At 35.3% G+C, this 20,509-nt stretch overlaps 3 protein-coding genes across 4 annotated transcripts in view; 2 read left to right on the top strand and 1 right to left on the bottom strand.

Moving 5' to 3' along the window:
• LOC106138019 (E3 ubiquitin-protein ligase Ubr3) overlaps window positions 1-4,131 on the top strand; it is an 86,936-nt gene extending 82,805 nt beyond the window's left edge. Inside the window, exon 32 of the mRNA XM_060947584.1 lies at window positions 1,471-4,131. Coding sequence (XP_060803567.1) covers window positions 1,471-1,588 — 118 coding nt within the window. The 3' untranslated portion in view covers window positions 1,589-4,131. The remainder of the gene's footprint in view (window positions 1-1,470) is intronic.
• Window positions 4,132-4,753: 622 nt separating this feature from the next.
• Window positions 4,754-13,927, bottom strand: LOC106138028 (forkhead box protein J2). Its single transcript, XM_060947266.1, has 6 exons — window positions 13,389-13,927; window positions 11,563-11,686; window positions 10,760-10,906; window positions 9,631-9,781; window positions 8,912-8,986; window positions 4,754-8,304 (listed from the first exon to the last, which is right to left on the bottom strand). Exons 1-6 carry the CDS (start codon window positions 13,580-13,582, stop codon window positions 8,144-8,146), a joined length of 852 nt encoding a protein of 283 aa, XP_060803249.1. The 5' UTR covers window positions 13,583-13,927; the 3' UTR covers window positions 4,754-8,143.
• Window positions 13,928-14,191: 264 nt separating this feature from the next.
• Window positions 14,192-20,509, top strand: part of LOC106138027 (unconventional myosin ID) — a 55,405-nt gene continuing 49,087 nt past the window's right edge. For both annotated transcript variants that reach the window (XM_060947117.1, XM_060947116.1), the window contains exon 1: window positions 14,192-14,419. In XM_060947117.1, coding sequence (XP_060803100.1) covers window positions 14,331-14,419 — 89 coding nt within the window. In that variant the 5' untranslated portion in view covers window positions 14,192-14,330. The remainder of the gene's footprint in view (window positions 14,420-20,509) is intronic.

Genomic DNA, 20,509 nt, shown 5'->3' on the forward strand with positions numbered 1-20,509 from the left:
AGTGACACTATAGGGATCTCAACCGAGCGGGTATTTAATATTTTAACCAATGAACTTGGAATGAAAAAGGTTTCGGCAAGATTAGTGCCGCGTTTGCTGACCGCCGAACAAACACTCAACAGAGTTGAAATTTCAAGTGAGATTCTGGCCTTGTTTAGGTCAAATACCGCCGATATTTTGAGAAGATTTGTTACCACCGATGAAACTTGGATACATCATTATATTCCTGAAACAAAAGAACAATCAAAACAGTGGAAACATAGAGGTTCTCCGCCTCCAAAGAAGGCCAAGGCGATAAAGTCTGCAGGAAAAGTTCTGGCATCCGTGTTTTGGGATTACAAGGGAATAATTTTCATTGACTACCTTCTGAAAGGACAAACTATTACAGGCCCATACTATGCTAACCTGTTGGATAAATTATCAGAAAAAATCCGTGAAAAAGGCCCGGGATTGGCGAAAAAAAAAATCCTTTTTCATCAGGATAATGCACCAGTGCACAAGTCAGTTGTTGCAATGGCTAAACTCCATGAACTGCGTTTTGTAGTATTGAACCATCACCATTATTCACCGGATTTAGCACCATCGGACTATTATCTGTTCCCTAATTTGAAAAAACACCTGGCTGGAAAGAAATTTTCCACAAATGAAGAGGTCATAGCTGAGGCGGAACGTTTTTTCGACGAGTTGGAAGAATCGGCCTATAAGAGTGGCATAGAAGCCCTAGAATATAGATTAAATAAGTATATTGAGACAAGAGGGGATTATGTTAAAAAACAAAAATATTTTTTTGTTTATTTATCTTTGTTTTCTTAGACGGGCCGAGAATTTTTCAAACAACCCTCGTATCATACTCCTTAACGCTCTCATTTCCACCGCATTTACTCTGCTTTCGTGCTTCTTTTGCCACACTCAACTTTCACTCCCATACATTAATGTTGGTACCAACACACCCATATCGCACAGCCAGGCGAGTCTTTTTTGACCGTTTCTGACTGCTCATAAAGACATGCAACGCTCCATTCCCTAATAACCATGTTCCCCGCGTTCACTCTCCATTCAATATCACTATCACACTTGCCATCTGATGTGAACTTCAGTACACACGTATATAGCCGTGTGGTTCCCGGAACCAATACAAAAAAGAATAGGACCACTCCATCTCTTTCCCATGGATGTCGTAAAAGGCGACTAAGGGATAGGCTTACAAACTTGGGATTCTCTTTTAGGCGATGGGCTAGCAACCTGTCGCTATTCGAATCTCCATTCTATCATTAAGCCAAATAGCTGAACGTGGCCATTCAGTCTTTTGAAGACTGTTGGCTCTGTCTAACCCGCAAGGGATATAGACGTGACCATATGTATGTATATACTTTTTCACCGTTTGTAGGGAAGCGTTTAGGAATCCTATAATTAATGTTGTACCTCTCGGGGCCGGCCTTTTTACCATCTAAAAACGAGTTTTCTCCACAGACGCGGCAAGCCTCTATACCTGAGCCAAGACCGACTGGAACTCCTGCAGGCTCAGTGGCTGGCGCACCGCTTCGACCACACCAAGCGGACTTGGGTTTGGCACCGGGACTCACTTTGAGTAAACCTCAACACTGTGACTCAGAAACTTAACTTATGTACAAGATGACTATATGATTTATGAATTACAATTGTAATGTTATAGTTATTTCGTTAAAAATATCAATGGATAGTTGAACAATGTTCGTACCGTTTTTTTTTAAATAATTTATTCCACTAATATCTTGCTATAATAACATTTTGTGTTACTGTTGCTAAAATTATCTTTTATCTCTCACTTCTAGATTCTCTAACATGAGTACTTTGATTCAATTAATGATTTGAATTGTTTACTTATAAATCAAATTATTTATCAATCATCTCTAGATGTTGTGACATCTGTATTTTTCACTTTTTCACATTTCAAGTCGACTCTCACGAACTTGTAGTAACATGTGCACAGCGGTCACTAACAACAATTGTATAGTTGTAATTATAGAAAATTGTTTCTAGTAATCTGATCTCGCCGCGCTTCAGATAACGACGAAGTTTTTAAGACACAGCGTTACATACTTACATGCCAATAATTTTTCTTTTCTTTTTAAAACGCGTATACTTTTTTCACGTGAAATGTAAGTTGCCCAAATAGAGACGTCTTGATATGATTCGAAATATTTCATCGATTTATATTTTAGCGTTAGGTTAGCTAAGGACTTGTTAAAATTATTAAGTAGTTTTATGTAACTATGCTTACGTTAGTTATTGAAATACAATAATACACCCTTGTGAATATCCTTACTGACAATTGACTTTATTGTTTATATTCGCAAGTGTGTAAGCTCGTACATATAAGCCTGGCTGTGAGAACGCCTTAGAGGAAACAAAACAATAGGAAATTTATATAACTTATCATGAAATGTTTCGACAGTTAAATTTTACTGGGATTTTTGCCATAAGTGATGTCAGCCTCTCTCGCCATCCTACTATTACAAATCTATTATCTAACATTAACAGACATAAATTTCAAAACATTCTTATTGCCTACCTTATTATAATTTATTTCTTATTCGCTTCTGAAACAACGTATGAGCGGTCATCGACTGATCAATAAACTAACGAATTGCATTTCGATTACCGATCATACTCTTTTGCTATCTTGTAAATAACATTTTAAATAATGGTGAAATGGCAACATCAGATTTCATTAACTATTCTTAACATAGAATTCTTAACGTATGTTCAAAATTAGTAAACTTGATGCCTTACACAGCAATATTATAATGATTTATGAAACTACAAAGTTTATCATTGTTGAAATTGTTTCTTGTTTTGGTCAGGCTTCGTCGTAATGTAGTTTAGTATTCGTTTTTATCGTCAGAGCGTGTTGTATTTCGGACGGTGGAAAAATTGTGTTCTATCGGACATAAAGAAATATTTTAGTCTCCAAGCTTGTCATCCCATTGTTTATGGATAAAGGGGAAGTCATAGTTGAAGGCAATTTATTTTCTGCAGTCATAATCATTCATAGAAATGTCCGATTATGAAAACGTGTGTCCGGTAGAACGTTTAGTTTGTCGCATTGCCCTCACTTTCTGTAAATATGGCGGTCAATTTCAATGTCCGATGGGTGTTGCTAGGCTGTGAATGTAAATTTTACTTTCTCTGTTGACGCATTGACAAGACCTAGAGTTATAATTAAATTATTATTATTTTATATTTCATATTTTTTTTTATATAGGATTAAAACAACGGATTAGATATCGCATTCAGATTTCCCATACCAAATAACGATAGTTCTTCGGCGAGTGTTGACAATAGCTTTAGTTGTAAGTCGGTATTGTTTAATACGTTATTCGTTAACATTGATCGGTATTTTTTCATAATAAACATTTGAAAGTCGTGGCTTTTATTACTTCATTAACTATTTAAACCTTTTAGGTGTACAGTTTTACTAGTGGAGTTGATGCAATCTTTTGCGTTGTCTAACATATATTAGTGTTAAATTAATCGATTTAGGTTTTGTTAGCGCTTCCCAAATCCTAGGTTTTCTGACTAGTGCATTATTATACTACTATCGTAATAAGAGATGCGAATACGTAACGATGTCTAAATTGAATAATAATCTAGTTTTGATACGAAATGGAATGTCATTATAATGGTATGGCGCGTCTAATACGAACCGGATTATTTTGGTTTCTCGTGTGCAATGTAGGTGAGAAATTGTTTGTATTTTTCACATTTAAGTACATTGTATTTTCTTTTATAAAATTTTGTGTGAAAATTGTATTTAAATAGTGTAGTTGTTATTTTTTATAAAGTAACGTCGTTTATGTTGTAACAACGATGTGGTGAAATATATATAAATTTATTATAAATTGATGAATTTAACATACATACAAATTGTAAAATCGCACTGTAACGAACAATTGAAAGGAATTAAGGCTGTATTAATATGACGATAATTATTACTTTCGTTTGTAATATTATCAGTATCGATAAATATTATGTTAATACCTCATTACCACGCCCTAGCGCTGACACCATCCGAGAAATATTTGTTAACGCTTGTATGTATAATTGTTCTTGTATATATATATTCAATCATTAAAGTTGTTGATATTTCAATTGGTATTTTCTTTCACATTTCCAAACAGTGTTCTGTATCGAAAACTGGACACGTGACTACTATTCCTTTACAGGAACAAAGAACGATTACTACAGATTGGTGCACAAGTTATTTTGCTGAAGTCCGTAATCCAAACCTTAGCATAATCACCACTATAATGGGAGCTCACATACCGCTAGCAAAATCGCATTTTATCAGGAAAACGATAATAGATTTATGGATCACCCGCCGTACAGCTCTGACCTGAGCCCCAAAGATTATTTTACATTTCCAAGAACCAAAGATTATGTATGTGAGGTGGTCAACGGTTTCAAGGCTCAGAAGAGGAGGTTGACGCTTACAAATCGGCCGTTCCGATTATGTCCACTTCAGACTGGAATTACTGTTATATCAATTGGTTCGATCGAATGGAAAAATGCTTCGGTTTTCAGAGAGAACACTTTCAAACACAATAAAAATAATGTATTATTATCTTTGTCCTTGTTTTCTATTCCCGATCTTTTTGCGTGGCCCTCGTACCAAATTACAAATCAGAGACCGATTGTGCAATAAAGTCGCGGCCCATTTCTGTATACCTACGAAACATGAAAATAAGGATCAAATAAAAAACAAAGATTTGTTAAAAGTTTATATTGTACATCAACTATGATTTGTTTAGAGGTAGAACATCCTACTCTTAAATTAAACGGCTAACGTGATTACAATTAATAAAACAGTTAATTTTGCTTCGTTCGCCACGTTAATATCATTATAGGCGGATTTTGTAACCGAAATAACGCATCTCTCAGTTACGTACTTCAATATGTCTTAGCAAATTCCAATGCGTAATAACGCAATAAAAAATAAATATATTACAAACTTAAGTTAGTATGTAATTAATTGTATAAAATATGAGTTAAAAGAATTTCCAAAAACTTGCATGAACACGACTGTGTTACGAATATATTTATGTATAGATAATAATATACTTCACAGTTTTACGTTTTTGTCGAAAATAAATCATTTATCACAGAAAATAATAAATACTATCAAACAAAAAGATGGCAACTAATTATGCACCACGTCGCAAACTTATAAACCATTACGATGATTGTCTATTTCACTTCTGCAGTATCTGTGCTTAAAAAAAGTTGTTTGCTTTGATTGAAATAGTAGAACATATAGAAATCATCACTTTATATATAAGCAACATTGGTGTTATCATCCATGTTATGACATATCGCATTTATTTATGTAACTTTACAGAAATGATAAATAGTCAATCATCTTTCTACCAAAAAAAATTCAAATTTATCTACGAATTTTATTTAATTTTTTTAAGAAAGAAATATTTCTAAAATAATTTCAACTAATAAAAGGAATGTAATTTTTTCGAACCAATAAACATTTTTAGAGAACTAATTTCAAACAATATTGGCATTAGTTACATTATGTGAAGATTTATTTACAATCCGAAGTCACGCTACAAACAGTTGCGAATTGGTGTTTTTATTTACCATTACGTATACATTATGAAATAAAAAAAAATCCCTGTAAATATATTTTTTTGATAAATGGATTCGTTAGTTAGTCACTATAAAGATGTTGTAGCGTGATCCTAGTAATAATAAAATCAATACATGACAGGTTTACGACATACGTAACTAAATTAATCAACATATACAATTAATTAGGTCTGCATGTATGTTACAAAATTACATGCACACTTTATCTTTTTTGTATAAAGTGTAAATTTTCTGGATAATGTTTAGTACAATTATCAATTAATAAAATATCATCATTGATAAATCCAAGCTGAATTTAAAGCAACAATTTCAATATATTCTCACCTAGGTGTGAATGTAATTTCGTAAGCATAGGCATGATCCACACAACTAAATCTATACCTGCCGCAGGCGGTTAAAATATTATGCGCTTATATATCCCGAGACATCAGCTCTATAAAATAATGCCTTATTATATACACACAATACTATACTTTATTACATGTATGTAGGTACAACTTCTAAAAAACTCTGAACACATTTTCATTAAGATATGGGACAATTTTACTCTTAAATTGTTACTTCTCGCGTTCACTCCCCCCATCTATGGCACAAATGTAACACAAAATAAGTATATTTTTTGCACCTCAAAATAAAGTTTAGGCAAGCTGAACCTAATAATATATCTCAAATAGGCCGAATCTTCATATCTAATCTAAAAAGCAATAATTACGTATATAGGTGCGATTTTATATCAATATTTTTATATAATTATTAATATTTATAATAATATATAAATCATAAATCTATTAACTTAAACGATCGCTAACCATATGCACAGTAAAATGATAAAATTAGCACACTATAATAATTCTATATAATATACTGGTCATTCTGAGATCTGTCGTCACCATCCTGGCTCCAAATACTGTTATACAATTTCTACATAATATATTTTCCCTTTTGATAAACTGTGCTACGCCCCGTTTCAGAATATTAATATTGTTTATTTATATATATAAATTCCCACAACACCGAAAGTCATTCATAATTCCGAGAATTATTTCATTATTGAATAGGTCTTATTAGTCTCAATGGACAATGTACCCACTAGACGTAGGAAAAATACCTATAAATTATCTACCGGGTAGAAGTAGCACAATTTACGTATATCAACGTGAACCCCTCCGATGCCCGCGTCCAACACTATGCCCCTAGGTAACTACGCTAAGCTATATACTTGGCAGATATGTGATCTGATAATGTCTCTTCGTATAAAAACAACGTGTCGATACAAAACTATTGTGTGTTATTTCTGTAAACTATATAACTCTATAATTCGTAACGTCGCTATAATCATACAACTCCGAACGAGTGGTGCTCGGAAAATGTGAGCCACATTGTCACTTTTGTCGTTTACGTGTTATGTTACAATTATTTTTGTAATCTGTAACATTACAATATTTGAATACCAATATAGTAAATAACAAGTAGTAATTACCAATCTCCGTTCGTTCAGTCATTTTAAGTTAGCGTAGATTGAGTGAAGTGTAAGGAATATTTAAATAATGAACTTTATGACTCACGCAATAAAACTCAAGATCGATCAACGTGACTTTTACAATTCTTTACACTCTTCCCTCAATCAACGTCTACGCGAGTCGAACACAGTTCGCTCGGGACAATTTCGTCTATAAATCTTAAGACGAAATTTGCAATGTTCAAAAGTATCAACTTCAAATGACAAAAAAAGTAGGCCACTGTTTAAAATAGTTTGAGTATGTTATGTTACTAAGTACTCTGCGCACACGTTTATAACTTTTTTCTCATACATTTAGTACTGTAAAATCTGTTCTTTTCACATAGTTTAATATGTACTGGCAGGAACGAGTACATTTAATTAGGATATTATTGTAGAACACTGCATTTTACATACAACTCTTTTTCAATAATGAAAGTGAATAAAAATATACACAAATGATGTAAACACAGCGATATAAAAATGTAAGGCTTGCGCATGTAATTTTTATTCACTTCGATCATACACAAAAAATTATCATTGACAATTGATTAAGTTTCCAATTAATGGAAACTACATAAGTGCACAAATTTATCTAATACAGTGGTATAATTGAATGTAAATCAACTAGTGAAAAAGAAGATTTTTATTTCTAAATAATATATGATAACTTCAAAATTTAATTTTATGTGTGTTTATGTCAACCTGCTTTTTAATATGAAAGTGGAAGGAATAGCGAATAAACACAAAAATTAATAAAAATTATGCCAAATAATTTAGCTTTAAAAGTAAGTTTTGCCATTGACAATATCGTTTAGAACTGACCGGATTCTAAACCACTGTATTAAATATAAATGTGGTCAATACAATTAAATTCTGCAACAGTCATCAGTGACCATCAAGTCATTTCCTCAATATCAGTACCTCTCTTCACATCAACCATCATATTTTTACTTACACGAGACGGTATTACGTGTCTCAGACCCCGGCGAGCCCCCCCGGCGCGTGTTATAACACGTCCGGCCAGTAGGCGGGGTAGACGGCGGCGGGCGGCGCGTCGGCGGCGGGGCAGTCGCAGTCGGGCAGGCGGCTGGCCGCGAAGTTGCCGTAGTCGTCCGTCAGCGCCGAGTGGCACACGTGGCGCCGCGCGCCCTCGCACCACGCCCGCTCTGGGGGGAGAGGGGGGGCGGTATGTATACACACGTCTGTGTCCCTTGCGGGTTAGACACACAGGTGGGATTGAGAGCCGTGTGGTTCCCGGCACCAGTACAAAAAATAATAGGATCACTCCACTCAATCTCTTTCCTATTGATGTCGTAAAAGGCGACTAAGGGATAGGCTTACAAACTTGGGATACTTTTTTTAGGCGATGGGCTAGCAACCTGTCAATTAAGCCAAAAAGCTGAACTTTGCCATTCAGTCTTTTCAAGACTGTTGGCTGTCTACCCCGCAAGGGATATAGACGTGACCATATGTATGTATGTATAGCCACGTCTATATCCCTTACGGGGTAGACGGAAACGACACACGACAAAAGATTGAAATGCCACAAAAATAATTTTTCAATTCGAACCAGTAGTTCCTGAAATTAGCGCGTTTAAACGAACAAACTCTTCAGCTTTATAATATTAGTAACGATATGAAATATCCCATAATAAAAAATAAAATTTTTGATTTAGAAATTTGGTAACCACACGTCACTTTTTTATTAAAAAGACTTTAATAATTAGTCAATATTCAATATATATATATAATATAAAAGTGATATATACTTACCTCTGCTGATGTCTACATCAGTCATCAGCTCCTCGTTCATGAGCGCCGTGAGAGCGTCATCTGTGTGTTTTGTATCTGTAATGGTTAAAATTTAATCAAAATGTATTATCATTGTTACCAAAGGATTTTAACGTTATTGTTAAAACTACTACATTGTTCTTGTAATAATTATATCCCCACATTTTTCAGAGTAAAAGGCACTTTGTAACAGTGTGATATTTGCTTGTTTTCAACTGAACTATGAGCCTCAGAGATTATTATAGTATCATATTTATTATCCCTATTTAATATTAAAAATCCCTGTTTAGAAATCCTAATAAAAATAATCAAAACAAAAAAAGTAAGTAAATGCTTTATTGTTCACTTAAGTAGTACATTACAAATATAAAACCACCTTGTAATCTTGTACTGAATTTATCTTTATTTAAAGTTTTATTCTTATTTCCCTTGATGTACATAAATATATCAATAAATAAAATAAAACAGTACAAAGGAGGGCTTATCCCTAAGTGGGATCTCTTCCAGCCAACCTGACATTAAGAGGAGCGCATACAAAATTGAGGCAAGGGTGAACAACAGTTCGTTCTAAAGTTTCTAACCCTTACTGTAACAGAAAAAAATCCTATCGAATGAATGAATCGACTTAAGGTACATCTGAACTTATGAACCACAAAAGAAGGTCGTAAGGTCGAAGGCATAATAAAAAGCAGTGCACCCACCTGTGTCGAGCGCGGCGGCGGCGGGGGGCGCGGCCAGCGGCAGCGGGGGGGACGTGGGGGACGTGGGCGTGGTGGGCGTGGCGGGGGGCGTGGGCGCCGCGCCCGCCTCGCCGCTGCTGTTGCTGCTGCACTCCGGGCTGTACGGCGCCATCTGCCGACCGCAACGTACACACTCAGCTACATACGACTTGGAGGTTTTAAAGGAAAGAGTGAATAGGCACTATTTGAGTTAGAGTGCCCCACCTTAGGCCTCATCTTGCTTATAAACAAGCAGATTGAGCGCACTCAAATCTATTATAAAAAAGTAAGCAGACAGTATAATATAAATACACCCAGATTAGAAAAATACAAGTCTATTTCATTCCTACTTCTTAGACTAACTGTAGATGATATTATTTCAATGCACTGTTTTAAAAATATGTATAAACCAACAGTAGTTTTCGATTACAGCTCCTTATCCACAAGGACTTCCCTTTCGAATACAACTCAAAATAGTCAGTAGACAGCCCAATTTACATCTCTGCTTTGAGGTGTAGACAATCAGCAAAGTAGGAAAGGGACATTAAAAAAGCTGACTGGACATTCCAGTCAATTTGCCGGAAGGATCTCAATCACAAGATCTATACTCTGTATGAAGACCACATGATTTGCGCAACAATATTGTACTCTTTTCGGATTCGGACGGCCTCTGTGGCGCAGCGGTAGTTCGCTTGCCTGTGACACCGGAGGTCCCAGGTTCGAGTCCCGGCCAGGGCATAATAATAAGCATGGTAATAAGCACTACTAACTTATTATGAGTCTTTTGTTACTTAAATAAATAAAATCATTCATTCATAATGAGAAAATAACTTTTTCTGATTGGCCTGGGTCTTGGATGTTTATGTATATAAGTATTTATTACAAAATATATAATATCGTTGATTTATCATCTCGTAACACAAGTCTCGAACTTACTTCGGGGCTAACTCAATATGTGTAATTTGTCCTGTATATATTTATAATTATTTATTCATCTTCTATTCATTAAAAAAAAATCATTATTTTCCCATTTCATAACCACAATAGAATCCTCCAAGCTCCAACAATATCCACCAATCCAAACCAATGTGTAAAAGGAAAATCGTCTCACCCTAAGACTCCGCCGCCGCCGCGGCGTCACCTCCGCCATTTTGTAACTCGTGTCCATCGCCCAGTAGGAGCCCTTGCCCGGGTCGTCTTTACTGCGGGCCACCTTCATGAAGCACTTGTTCAAGGACAGATTGTGCCTTATGGAGTTCTGGAAATTATTTCATGCCTTCATAAATTTAATGCCGTGTGGTTCCCGGCACCAGTAAAAAAAAAAGAATAGGACCACTCTGTCTCATTCTCACGGATGTCGTAAAAGGCGACTAAGGGATAGGTTCAATGCTAGAAGCATTTTCTACCAGTTAACCATTGGGTAGGTATGACAGAATTAAATTTAATCCATACATACGTACATATAATCACGTATTTATACCTTGCGGGGTAGTCAGAGCCAACTTGAAAACACTGACAGGCCACATTCGGCTGTTAGGCTTAATGATAGAATTGAGATTCAAGTAGTGAAAGGTTGCTAGCCCATCGCCTAAAAGAAGAATCCCAAGTTTTTTTTACTATTCCTTTGAATGACTTTTACATACTGCATTGAAAGAGAAGCAGCTAGCACATACTATGTTTTTCTTCCTACAGGCCACCATGGAAGCTCTTTAATGCTATGATTACAGATAAATTATAACATTAAGTATTAAATAACAGTATTAAGAGTACCCGAAACCAACAAGCTTGCATGAAGAGAGTTAGATAGTAAGAAGTAAGCAGGGATCGTAGCAAGTGGAAAGATGTGGTCTCTGCCTACCCCTCTGGGAAAGAAGTGTGATTAATGTACTCGTATGTCTGTAAATAATAACATACCATCCATCCCTTTCCCGCTTCTTTGTAATAAGGGAATGCGTTACAAATGTAGTTGTATATCTCGTTGAGCGTCATCTTGCCATTCGGGGCACTGTTGATAGCCAGCCTGATCATGCTTGCGTAGCTGTGGAAGAAATAATAAGAATATTAATAAACTTATCCTAAGGTTGTGAGGAAAATTGAAAACATGTGTATAGTTTTCGCCGCTTCGAAACCAATGTTACAATTTAATTATATGTGGTGCGGTTCTCGGTAACAATAGAATAAAGAATAGGACCATTTCATCTATTTCCCATGGATGTAGTAAAAGGCGACTAAGGGATAGGCACATAAACATGGGATTCTTCTTTTAGGCGACCAGCTTATTTTGCATACATATGATCATGTCTATATCCCTTGCAGGGTAGACAGAGCCAAGTCTTGAAAAAACTGAAAGATAGGTTCAGCTGTATGGCTTATTGATAGAATTGAGAATCAAATAGTGACAGGTTGCTAGCTCATCACTTACAAGAAGAATCCTGAGCCTATTCTTTAATCGCTTTTTATAGCATCCGTGAAAAAGATATGGACTGGTCCTATTCTAAAGTGCGGAGCACTACATGGCATTAATATGATTTGCTCCACTAAAAATGTCAGAGCACAGTGGATTATCAAAACGACACTTCGACGGACTCTGTGGCGCAGTGGTAGTACACTTGTCTGTGACACTGGAGGTCCCAGGTTCGAATCCTGGTCAGGGAATCATGAGAAACGAACTTTTTCTGATTGGCCTGGGTCTTGAATGTCTATATATTTATTATAAAAATATAGTATCATTGAGTTAGTATCTCGTAACACAAGTCTCGAACTTTCTTCGAGGCTAACTCAATCTGTGTAATTTGTCCTGTATATATTTATTTATTTATTAAAACAAAGGGAATGTGTAGTAACTTAAATCTACATTTGCTTGTAAGTTTGTATGTACATTGTGTTAAACAAAGAAGCCTACTACCTCTGTTTGATTATTTGTTTTCTTTTGAAATCAAAACTCTGAAGTGCTAGTTATCAATAATAAAATGTGGTACATATTTACAGTTTTAGTAGGTACGTTTTTAATTTTGATTTAGGCTTCATCAACTCAAAAATGTTATCTAAAAATGAGGAACTGATAGGTGTTAATCATTTAATTTAGTTGATTCCCTTCGTATCTATTTGATAAGTTTACTAAAAACTAATACATTAAGATTAAAAACTACAAAAATTCTTTGACAGTCAAGATAAAGGAGGGGTTCTGCTGTTGAAGCTTATCCGTTGATTTCAAAGTCCAATGTTTATGAAATACATGCATGTTTTTATAAAAAACTTTTAAATATTAATGCTAAATCGTTCAACAAATCGCTGACTTTGCCAATGTCAAAGTTGAAAAATACAAGATGAACCTGACAAGTGACGGTATCATAGATCAGATCAGACAGTAGTAACAGCAGAGTTCTATAATATTAGACAAGAATAGAGAAGAGGAAAAGTAAAACAGGGTTGAGGTGAAGACAGGCTAATTGTGAAAAGAGACTTATAAAAATATATTATTGTATTGTATATTGTTTTTAATCATATAAAACACTAAGTTTTGGCAATTTGGTATGTGGAAAACAAAATTAATGTAAACATTGGCATAATATAGCCATTAAGGTGACCCTGTGTGACTCACAGTGGAAGGAACCTTGATGAAGGATATCTTTAACTAAAAATATGAACAAAGGCAAACTGTGATTAACCTAGCCTTTTTCAGTTGATTTTATCAAATCATCAGGTTAACTAAAATTGGAGAAATAGATTTGTCTAATTACCTATAAGCTGGCTTTGCATGTTGAATTTTATTCGCGTTCTCTTTCTGGTCTGAATCCTTGTTGTTGTTCTCCTGCTGTAGCCCCAGGGGCTGGACATCTTCGTATAGGAACCGCGGGATAGGGCCGAGTGGGCTATGGCGTGGCGGGCCCGGGCTATAGGCCGGCAGCCACTCCACGCCTGGAGACTCGCTCATTGTCCCATCAACACTCGCGCACCCCACTGTGCTCTAGGGCCTCATCACACGTAAAACAACAACTTCATACACAATATCTTATAACACACTGAGACGTGGGCGTGTATCGTTTTCCTGCCTTTTAGAGACGATCCTCTTTGAAGAACATGAAGGATCCTTGAAATGACGACTTCACACGAACAATTGTGATTGCATTCATATACGGAATCTACTACAGCTAATACTTGCTCCCACTTACGTATGCGCGATAACGTAAATGAAATATACGATATAACATAAAAAAGTAAAAGAAAATATACAATTTCAAAAAATTAAATTATTATGACATTTGATGCACCTACAACAAGGAAAATGGCGGCGGACAAAAAACGTTCCGGTTGAAGTTCAAATCTCGCACATTTTATATTAAAACAAGAAATGAAAATTATATTATTTTTATCACTAATTATAACAAATACATTCGTACATAAAGTTAAATATTATTATTATTATGTTCAGTTTGGTATATAGTATGGCGTTTTATTACATAGCATTTTTATCACTAGTAACCCACTTGTATATTTTAGGATAGCCAGCTTACAAAATTAAAATAACTGTCAGTTTAAAAACAATGCTGTGTAGAGGTGGACGTGTTCAGTGTTGATAAAATTAACGGTTTGTTGACATCACTTGCAAATACGAAACTATTTGAAGTGCTGGTGATATTTATAATTTGTGTTTCTGTGGATTTTAAAGTGGCGTGGGAACGATGGCCATGCAGCAAGAAGTCGGCGTACCAGACTTTGTCTTACTGGACAATTTGACGACAGATAACTTCGTGGAGAATTTGCATTTGAGGTGAGTTCAGAAAGGATTATTTTGCCGCTATTAATTATAAATAACTAAGTAATGTCGCACTCTGTTGGCACTTGTTATAGAGGTGCCCCAATGATTATTTTTATAGAAAAGGGCAAGATAATTATAATCAAAAATAGGTATGTAATTAATTTAACAAGTTCTGAGTGACCTCGGGACCACCACTTGAGTAAGCAAGCAACAATTTGTAGACGTTTAACTCATAACAATTGAACGTGTTAGCCTACTAGTACTATTTTAGGTTTCTATTTCAGATGATTAATTTATAATTTTAATAAAATGTTTTTTTTTAACCTTAGGATTAATTTAGGCGATGGGCTAGCAACCTGTCATTATCTGAATTTAACTCCACCACTAAGCAGTACATCTGAATGTAGCCTTTTAGTGTCTTCGAGACTGTTGGCTCTGTCTACCCTGTAAGTTATTAATAGATTACATATATGTAATTTATTCAAGTACCAGGTTTAGCTTGCAGTACTGCCGGTGCGAAAAGTACCCCAGATACTTTTTCATACTTCACACTATATAGGTACATATGTTAAATTTCATACAGAATGGTTTAGTGGTTAGCTATGAAGAGGTTGCAAAGAAACTTAATTTCTCATTTTTCTTATTAGTATGGATTGTATAGTAGCAAGGTATGAGGAAGATATAATTCTATTATTGATTCCAAATGAATTCATAAAAATTTGATACAATCTATGAAAATAACTAAAAATACAAGCTACAACATTATACAAAAAATAATTAAATATAAAAAGCATATGTTTCAAAAGAAAATTCGCATTGACTCATAAAAAAATTATATGAAAATAAGCTAATTTTTGCTCTAGTGCCACAATCAGATAATGGTATCTGAAAGCTTTCCAGGTAAATGAAAAGGACCCTGATGTGATCATTAACCCTGTATATGTACTAAATTTATCATAATTTGTTATAAAGTTGTAACTGTGAAGTAAATAATATATATTTACTTAGGACTTTTCGTGAACTGCATGAACAAGTTTTATTTGAAACATGCAAATCTTCATATACATAGTGTAGCCATCTCACGGCATAGTGACTTATTACTATACCTTCTGGACTTCTATCGCTATGCTATCCTACATAGTAAAACAGATGCATACACTGGTTGATTTCTTCAAAAATCTGATTCATGTTTTGCCTATTACAATACATATATATTGTAAGTTTAGCAAAGAAAAACTTGAAAAGCATGACAAAGTTGTTTGTCAAAATCTATTTATACTAAAACAATTTAAAAGCTATAATCATATTTTATATCTTTATGATATAATAAAATACATTTGAAACAAGACATGTATGTCTAAATATAATTGTTTATGACTCATACACATATGATATCATAGACATTTGCATAAATAATATATCTGGCTCATCTTAAGTTTTTGTTTTCGCTTTCAATACAAAATGGTGGAAATGGCCAGCATAATTTGAATTGCAAACTCTGTACAAACTAAATGTTATTGTTATTTTTTTTTTAAAACAACAGCACTTAATCATCTACTGTATTATAAAGTTTTATAATTTATAACGTAATATTTATTGAGTAAAGAAATTGCCGGACCTAGTTTACTGGTTACTTTTATGGTATGCTTATCCTTATGTCTCTCATAAATAACTGCCTCTAAGCCCATGGGAGCCATCTCAGCAAAGGTTTGAAAAAATGTTATAGAATAATGTTTAGCACAGACAATGAAAAAAAAATAAAAGACAAGAAGGTCACTTTCAGCTGTATGGCTTAAATTATAGAATTGAGATTGCTAGCCCATCACCTAAAAGAAAAATCCCAAGTTCATAAGCCTTTCCTTTGGTTGACTTTTACCATGTGCATGGGAAGAGAAGCAGCTGGTATACACTGTTTTTTTTTTCGTTACTAAAAGCTTTTAAAAAAGGGCACTAACTAGTACTTCTCAGCTTTAAAGTCTTTTAATTTCTACATCCAGCTCCAAGTCAACGCCTTGACAATGATGAGTCACATCGCCAGGTGATGTCATCATCGCTGGACCACCTTCCATGTTTTCCTTGTGCTATTGTTTCAAAGCCGTAATAATGTTATCATACGTGCCATTGACAACGCCTCTTTGTAGGAAAAATGCCGGACGAACAGGCCTTACAGTTCTCACAGTTTTTTATCGATTAAAAATGCTTACACGCGAACTTGTACATACAGTTTGGTTCAAAGGTTGGACTGGCAAAGAATACCACATGTCGTATATTTACGTGCAATATAAAGTTAAAGTTAGTACAAAACCGAAAAATTCCAAAGGAAGTTTCACCCGGCACCAATATAAAAAAGAATAGGACCACTCCATCTCTTTCCCATGGATGTCGTAAAAGGCGACTATGGGATAGGCTTACAAACTTGGGATGCTTTTTTAAGCGATGGGCTAGCAACATGTCACTATTTGAATCTCAATTCTATCATAACGCCATACAGCTAAACGTGGCATTTCGGTCTTTTCAAAACTATTGGCTCTGTCTACCCCGCAAGGGATAAAGACGTGACTATATGTATGTATTCTGGCATAAAGGATTCAGTGCAGCGTTTTTTAGCCCATTAACCGTATAATTGAGGGAGGAGTGGAGTTTTTTTTTTAAAAGTTATGAATGTGGATGAAGCGAAGGAAGTATGCAGAGATCGTGGCAAGTGGATAGAGGTAGTCTCTGCCTACCCCTCCGGAAAAGAGGCGTGATTTTATGTATGTATGTACAAATCATTTTCCAGTTGTATGGTACCGTTGATCGGGATGGAAAAGCGGCTTCAAATCGATTACAACTCCACTGGTACTCAATAGAGATGACGTGCCCATGACTGCCAGTAACTCACCTTTTGTGGCTTCATATACACACAGCAATCCAATAACGCCGACGCCTTCCTATATATTTTCCCGCCACAATTTAGCAATTTAGCATTGCATTGAGCCATTGAGTGCTAAACACTCAATGGCTCAATGCAGGCTTAACAATTGACCGTGATGGCTTCGAGTACCAGGAACACATGAAATTGCGAAGTAAATTCAGCGTTGCGGGTTTGAGTTTAGTGTCCAATTTGTCTTGAAAGGTTTTCTCGTCGTAAGAAAGGTTATAGCAGCGTCAAAGGGTGGTTTGCGGCCGCGGCGTCATTGGGTGTCTTTCTATTACGGTTTTCAAGATGGTACGTCAAGACAGATAGACAGCTTGGTAATAGGGTCAGGTAACTTATATTAGTTGACTTTGGGAAACCTGAGGAATTATGTATCTATGTAAAGGACTTTCTGAAATTCCTGCCTCACTAGATTAGTCATTGAAATCGCTGCGAAAGCATTTATAGATGATTGAGCCGGCCAGCAGATGATACAAATGTTAAACTATATGAAGTTAATTTCTTCACGCTCACTTCTTAAATCTTCTGGTTACTTTTTAAAAATTTAATTCATCCTAAAAACGTTGGAGTGGGGAGTCCTCTACAAACGTATCTTGATCAAATCAGAGACTATCTGGCAAAATGTCAGGTAAGAGTACCTTAAACCGCCGACCTTGCATGCAGAGAGAGCATAACTAAACAATGTTGGTAGTCTCTGTGTTATGGTTTGAATTTAGAAAATCTCCAAGTGATCCCTATGGTATCATTAGAAATAATACGTCGGTCGATGAGTGATAATTTAAAGATCCATAGAATGAACTACTTACAACCTTAAATAGAAATAGTTTTATAATATTTAAGAGGGCGTTGGTTTAGTTAGCTATAGACACGAGATCCAACAAGTAGCCGCCAGTGGATGGCGAGCTTCTTGGTGAACGTTGAACTAGTCCAAAGGCCTCAGGCCATTGCGCGCGCGCACATTTATATAAGGCTTTCTTTTGGGGGACCGCGGCGGCACGACGCCACAAAAGCTAGCAGGCAAAAGAATCGCAAAAGCCAGTAAAGCGCAACAATTCCTTCCTATTCCAATATATAATTAAATCGTGTACATTTATAGTTAACCCTCAGGCGCCGGGAATCACGCGAGATGTGCAATATCCGTCTTGGTCTATTTCTGCCCCCAAATTCACTACTTCCTCCCGGTATGTCCATAGATAGAGTTTACAACTCTCTTCCTGCTAGCATTTGTTTACGTCTTAAATAACTGCTTCAGTTAAGGCGAGATTGATTTGTCTGCTTTTATTCAGGTTCTGGAAGAGACCCGACTTTTAGAGATAAGCCTTTGTACTTTACTACTGTTTTTTATTTGTAATGTTTTATTATTGAACAACCATTTACTTACTTTTGTATTCTGGAAGCAATTGACTAAGGTTGACGTGGTGATATGTCTTATCTATTTATATAAATATATATATCTTTTATAAACCTAAAATATAGAACGTGACGATTTGTGACTGTTAAATTTTATTTTTACAATCTTTAACACCGTTACTGAGTGAGTGAGTAACATACTGACTGACAACGTACAGCTCAAAACAGTAACTAGAAACTTGAAATCCGGTATACGTAGGTTCTTTATGAAATTTTCGCAGAGACGGAAATTAACAGGATTTTTTATTTTACGTCCTCCGTCTTATATACATAAAATTCTCGTGTCACAATGTTCGTTCCCGTACTTCTCCGAAACGGCTTGATAGATTCTCATGAAATTTTGTGAGCATATTGAGTAGGTCTGAGAATCGGCCAACATCTATTTTTCATATCCCTTAGTGGTAAGGGTTGTCCACCTTTAACATTTTTTTTAAACTAGAAATTACTTTTTATATGGCAAAACAACGTCTGCCGGGCCAGCTAGTTTTTCTATATAAACTTACTGATCATAAAGGTTGATATGTAATTCGTACAATTGACGGAATCTTATCGTAGCTATCGATTCTAGATAGGGAGATAACGAGTTGGCAATAACCACTTGTAGGAACGTTACGAAATGGCGTTGAAAAACTTATCTGTATTGTGATGTTAGTTTTGTCCGACGGATCTGTCCGCATGTAATGTAAAATCATAATTTCTGATCTATATCTCAAAGATATTATAATAATCATTTCAAAGTATAACCATGGAAATATTACTGGAAAGAAGATATTATTCATACATTCATACATATAGTCACGTCTTTATCCTAATAAACATTTTAGAGTATTACCATAGCTATATTACTCGAAATGAACATATTATACATAAGTACATACATATAGTCACGTCTACATCCCTTGCGGGGTATACAGAGCCAACAGTCTTGAAAATACTGAAAGGCCAAGTTCCGCTGTATGGTTTAATTATGGAATTGAGATTCAAATAAGTAGTGAGAGGTTGGGAGCCCATCGCCTACAAATGGAGTTTCAAGTTTATAAGCCTATCCCTTAGTCGCCTTTTACGACATCCATCGAAAAAATATGGAATGGTTCTATTCTAAAGTGTCGGCAACCACACGGCATTCGAAATGAAAATCGTGAAAACACTGCATTATAGTTAAAGAAGCAAGCAGTAAGATGAAAAGATGCTTATCATTTTACTTAGAGTAATGAAGGTAACCAAGTAATTAGTGCCACATGTACCGCGTAGTAGTGATAATTGTTGTGATAATTTTGCTATCTATAACGAAGAGTTATTTTAGCCCCTTTATTTAAAACAATAATTTTAGGGTTAACATTTTCGACGAAGAAAACTTTGGAGACGACGTGGATGTTTTTACAGGTTAATTGCGAGTGGCCGATGTGTTCCTGGGCCGAAAATATTAAAAAAAAAGACTAATTGTCTATAATAGTTTTAATATTGCATAGGTTTTTTTTTAATTGTTTAATTCCCCTGTGTGTGGAGTTAAGTATAGCTCTTATATACTTGCATCAATCCTTTATCTCATCAATGAGCTTTACGATTCTTATGGAATTGCCTTTCATTCTTTGCATCATTCATAAAGCTCATTTTTTTTTTGCAAAACAACGCAGTGCCACTTATGGCGAGGAAATAGTAACTATGAATGTATGTAATTATGTTTGTACAGATAAAACTGAAGGATATGTAGTAACACATCCTTGTTACCAAATGTCCTTAATTTGTTGCAATTGTGACTCGCTTTGACCTATACC

The sequence above is a fragment of the Amyelois transitella genome, chromosome 13 (genome assembly GCF_032362555.1).
Source record: "Amyelois transitella isolate CPQ chromosome 13, ilAmyTran1.1, whole genome shotgun sequence".
Classification (NCBI taxonomy): Eukaryota; Metazoa; Arthropoda; class Insecta; order Lepidoptera; family Pyralidae; genus Amyelois; species Amyelois transitella.